At 41.9% G+C, this 5,229-nt stretch overlaps 1 protein-coding gene across 1 annotated transcript in view; it reads left to right on the forward strand.

Moving 5' to 3' along the window:
- Nucleotides 1-868: 868 nt before the first annotated feature.
- The window catches only part of LOC101845722 (espin), a gene marked incomplete in the record, with an annotated part of 54,107 nt that continues 49,746 nt past the window's right edge, over nucleotides 869-5,229 (forward strand). The window contains 4 exon segments of the mRNA XM_035972500.1: nucleotides 869-1,397; nucleotides 3,246-3,370; nucleotides 3,959-4,142; nucleotides 4,586-4,771. Of these exon segments, the coding sequence (XP_035828393.1) occupies nucleotides 1,044-1,397; nucleotides 3,246-3,370; nucleotides 3,959-4,142; nucleotides 4,586-4,771 (849 nt within the window).

Here is a 5,229-nt window from a genome sequence, read left to right on the forward strand (position 1 = left end):
GAGAGAGAGAGAGAGAGAGAGTGAAGGGGGATGGGTCGGGGAAGAGAATAAGGGAGAGGAAAAGCATGCAAGAATGAAAAATCAAATTGGGTGGGAAGGGGTGGTGATATCATTGATACAATTTAACGAAAACCTGGAAGAGATAGAAAACTGAGCTGCCAGCGAAATGAAAGTGGGGATTTTATCCCTACGTACACTGCCATCAAAAGTTAATAGAATATAATAATAGGCCTATCAACTTTAAAAAATAGTGTACAGTTTTTAGCAAAACCAAAATAAAAGTTAAAAAAAAAACCTTTAGCTTCACCCTAGGTGTCATCCATCCCTCTGCAATAAGAACATAATGATAAGTTTCTCATCATATCCCAGACCATATTGCAGTTTTACACTATGAAGAAGAGGACTTACACGTTTTCATATAATATTAACGTTTCAGAATAACATTTATAGTTACCGTCAGAATACTGAGTATGTATAATATCTAGCTTAAGATTATTATTGTTTATATATTACTGTTCATTATATTATGCATAATATTACATGTGACTGCCTCGCTGCGCGCGCGCGCGTGTGTGTGTGTGTGCGCGCGCGCGTGCGCTCGCGTGTGTTAGTGTGTATGTGTGTACATGGTGAAACACCAAACCAATGTGTCAGGATCATCTGGACAATAAAGATATGTCTTATCCAAGGAGTTTAGAACTACTTTTAATCTCCTTGGTCTTATCTTAACTTACCTTCATTCACCCGCGGGGTCAGTTCTTCAAAGATTAGCCTTGGCGACCAGAGTATCTGAAGATCCCTTTTCACCGCCCCGGGATACAATGGGGTAATCGACTACGGTGTTGTTGTTTTTCATTGATCTTTGGAGTGAGAGAGCGGCGGAGAGACAGAGAGACAGAGAGAAGAGGGCGTTTACCACACCCACTGTACGCAGCGACCGACCACAGCGGACCCCACCTGGAGATTGATTGCTATGGCAGGGATGTTCTCGCTGTTTTTTACGTGACAAAAGGATTTTCGGGTCACCATAGAACACAGTGAAAATGGTTTCCGACCCAGCTTTCGAGGCGGCTAAGATCGGTGATCTGGAAACTTTGAAGAAGCTCCCAGGTGTGACCGAAAGACTTGTCGATGACAACGGAGCTGGTTGTTTACATTTTGCCGCGAGGGGTGGAAGCCTTGTTGTAATTGAGTACCTCATCAAAACGTTAGCTTTCTCAGCATTGAACAGATCAAAAACAGGAGCGAGTGCTCTTCATGATGCAGCAGCTAGAGGCAACACAGCTGTCGTGAAGTGGCTTATTGAGAACTCGGAAATCAAAGTGAACGACCAGGATGGATCAGGTGTCACCCCGATTCATTTGGCGGCGAGATACGGACATTTCTTGACGGTAGAGGTATGTGGAATAGATCTAGTGTACAAGCATTCAGTATGTGTTTTCTTCATGCGTAGGTGCTGGGGTATTGTTTCTGTTTGTTAGGATTGTGAGCTCAGTTTTCTGGTTTGACTTTGACTTTGTAAAGAAAAATATCGTTTCCCTTCGTTGTTGATTGAGCATTGCGACATCACGACTGCTGGAATGTGGCGGGACAGGGCACGGGAACATGAGAAAATTGTCGGTCTTTCTTCTGTTAGCCACACAAGATCTTATGTTTGACCATCCTCCTTGACTCTCATCATAATATATGGAAGTACCTCCTTTAGAACCTATTCCTAACCCTGACCCAAACACTGAACCAAACCCTGAACCAAACCCCCCTGAACCCAAACTTTACCCTAACCCTAACCCTACCCCTACCCCTGCCCTTACACCTACCCCTGCCCTTACACCTACCCCTACCCCTACCCTTACACCTACCCCTAGTCCTCTATTCTACTCTGTCTGGTAGTGGTTGCTCGTTATCGAATTAGTCATCCTCCCCGTATCTAGGCCTATCGAGATCACTGAATAAATCCCCTTTCATTGGATTGTCGTTCAACGGAAAATTTCTTTTGAAGGACAGCATCCAAGACTGTTGTACTAAAGGAAGAGTATCAAAATTACCTGTTAGTAAGCAAGAATCTTAAGATTTCTATTTTTACTTTTGGATGCTGGTATAAAGTACATATAGAGATCTATGAGATCATTTTATGTCAAATTAGGGAAGAGTAGGCCTAGCAATACGAGATTCTTTAAATATATGAATTCCATAACGAGCGACCACTATGAAACAGAGTAGAACAAAGGGGTGGGGATAGGGTGAGGGTTTGGGTCAAAGTTTGGGTTAGGGCTAGGTCTGTTCTATTGTGTTTTTTGGGGTTGTCGCTCGTTATGGAAGTCCTTCCCTTAATTATTCGTCATCCTCAATGGAAGGCTTTTTCACAACTTTACAACATAGAGCTTTTGTTGATTCTCATCATGTGTGTGTGTGCTATTTTTGTTAATGACAGACTGATAGTAGTGATAGACCATCTGGTTCATACAGACTGAGTCACAGGGTTTGTTGCTGGCTGGTGCTCTGGTGTGGTTTGCTTCTTCTTTCCTATCAAACATCTATATATTATTGTCTTTATCTCCCCTCCTTTTTTGTGTTTGTTACTCTCTTGTAAGTAACACTTCTAATCCTCGGCACTTATATTATAACCTTATAATTGTGTTCCAAGCGCCGTAAAACTCTTACTAAAACTGGCTGAGTTTACTGAGTCACAGGTGGCTCTACGTGTAACTTCCCGACCTCTCTCATTGTGCTGCTGGTGACAGGGCAAAGTGCTGGTTCTAACCACACCCTGCCATGGCATTTTTCAGGAAGATCACGTTACGTTTCTTGATATGACTTAGAATTTTTAGTACAGGAGTCAAAACCAGGACGAATGTCTCAAATTACCTTATTGATTGACTTGAGTAATTTTCCGTCCCAAATTCCCTTACAGGGAAATGATGTCAAATTTTGCTTCTAACAGTTCTGCTGTGTTCATGATGAGATACTGTCTCTTCTTAAGACAATTTTGTTATTTGGCCTCCCTCTGTTACTCTATTGCCTGAAGAATAGAGGAAGGTGCAGTAGTTATAAAGGTGGTAGAGAAAGTGAGGAGGACGGGGGGAGGGGCGGTAGGGTATTCCTTAGGCTATACTTGTACGTAATGCTCGTTATTGAATCTTATGAAGTTGTTCATTTTGCTACGTTGTGACATAACATAAATTGCCTTTAGTAGTTACCTCCCCATCTCTCCTCCTTTTGCATCGGCTTATTTTCATTGTCCTCAGTGGCTGTTAGATGAAGCAGATGCAGACATCTCCGTGCGAAGTGCCAACGGCGCCCTCCCGCTCCACTTTGCCGTGTTTGGAGGAGACGTAAACTGTATCAAGATACTCATAGACGAAAACCCCAGGTGAGATTTTTCACTCTCTCTCATATACTCATGATAAATTGCTAATTTGGGTTGTAGTCAGTGAAGTTATATTAGCATTAAAGTTCAGATTTCTGCGTACTTAATTTTCAAAATTTGTACCTTGACTAAACTTGATTTTTTAGATAAAAATCAATCAACCAATGGAAAGCTCAGTTTGATTTTTTTGCATTGAAAATATAATTAAAACATTTTACATAGTTTTGAATTTGAAATCAGTATAAGTAACCCTCAATGGGATGGGTGGCAATGGTTGTGGGGCAATCGGTTATTATCTTGATCTACATTTCAGAAGTTTATGGTTTGAGTTTGAATACGTGTGGGGTCTGAATTATTTTTCTGTTCTTTTTAAAAATTATTTTTCTCCGAGCAGTATCCTGATAGGGTACTAAGCACTGTCTCTTGGAAATGACTGTTTTTTGTGTCTGGTTGACAAGCAAACTTAACATCTGTGACTGAGAGAAGATGCTAGTAGGCTGTTCTCTTTTCTTTCTGACCACTGCAATTTTCTTTTTGTTGACAAATTGATCTATTTCTAGGAACATGTCCTATTTTCTGCTTTTTTTTCAGATTAATTAATATGCAAATGAACAATGGAATCACGCCTCTGTACCTTGCTTGCCAGTCGGGATTCCTTGAAGTTGCAAAATTCCTGGTCAGTCGCAATGCAGCGTCAAAAATCAAAGCATACGATGGGATGTCGTGTCTTCACGCAGCGGCCCAGTTGGGATGTACGGACGTGGTGCAGTGGTTGGTGAGTGCTGGTTGTTAGGGTTGTTGTTGTTGTTGTTGTAGTTGCTGTTGTTGTTGTTGTTGTTGTTGTTGCTGTTGTTGTCCTTCCAGCAACTTGTGGGTTTTTCTGTGGCCCAGTGCCGTTTCGTGATATCTACAAATCTGTGGCCAACTGTTTAGATGCACTTAGCCGAAGTTTGGTAACTTCTGTAGCTTGAGAGTCTTTGAAAACTGAAGAATTACATATTTTTGTGCTTTTAATCTACCTTTCTTCAGTAAAATTCACATGACATTGAAATGTGTTTTTATATATGGACTTAAAAGGTGTTGAGCTAAAAAAATTGGTTTTGATAAAAATTCCCAAACTTGCGGAAAAAAGGCCCTTTTCTTCGATTTCATTATTTTGACAAGCGCCTGATTTCCCCACGATACCTCACAATGATGTCACTACGACCCTGTTCTCAGGTGAAGGAGGATGGCTCCAACCCCAACGACCGGGACTTTGACGGAGCCACTCCGCTGCACTATGCGGCTAGTCGGGGCCACGCCCACCTGGTGTGCTGGATGATGCGGCACGGAGGGTTCAAGGTCACGCTGGACAACCTCGGGGGAAGTCCGCTCCACAACGCGGCAGAGCTCGGGGAGATGCAGGTGAGACCACAATACTTTTATGCTGGGGTGGAAGTTTTTCTTTAAAATATTTCTAATTTGCTTTTGTATATATATATCGTCGGCGGAGAATTCTAACCGTCCAACTCCGATTTCGTAAATTTTACAGGAGAGACAAAAAACTGAATTCAAAGGCTCCTATGGGGATTTACTATCTTTAAATGCGCTAGACTGGAATACATGACTCTACTTTTAAGTATGTAAAACAAAAGTGCCGAAATTTTAGTATTTAAAGTGCTAAACCAGAGTTATACGGATAGACCGCTCAGTTTTGGATTTTTAACCGTCCAAGTGTCGACGAACGAATTGTTCGTTTAGAATTCTCCAACCCGGCGGGGACGCCACGCGCTTCGTTACGTCTAACTCAGTCATCGTGACACGTTAGTGTTACCGAACAACTCGAAATGACTACACCTGCAGTCAATCCAACAGGAAGCCTA

The sequence above is a fragment of the Aplysia californica genome, unplaced genomic scaffold (genome assembly GCF_000002075.1).
Source record: "Aplysia californica isolate F4 #8 unplaced genomic scaffold, AplCal3.0 scaffold00713, whole genome shotgun sequence".
In the NCBI taxonomy this organism is placed as follows: domain Eukaryota; kingdom Metazoa; phylum Mollusca; class Gastropoda; order Aplysiida; family Aplysiidae; genus Aplysia; species Aplysia californica.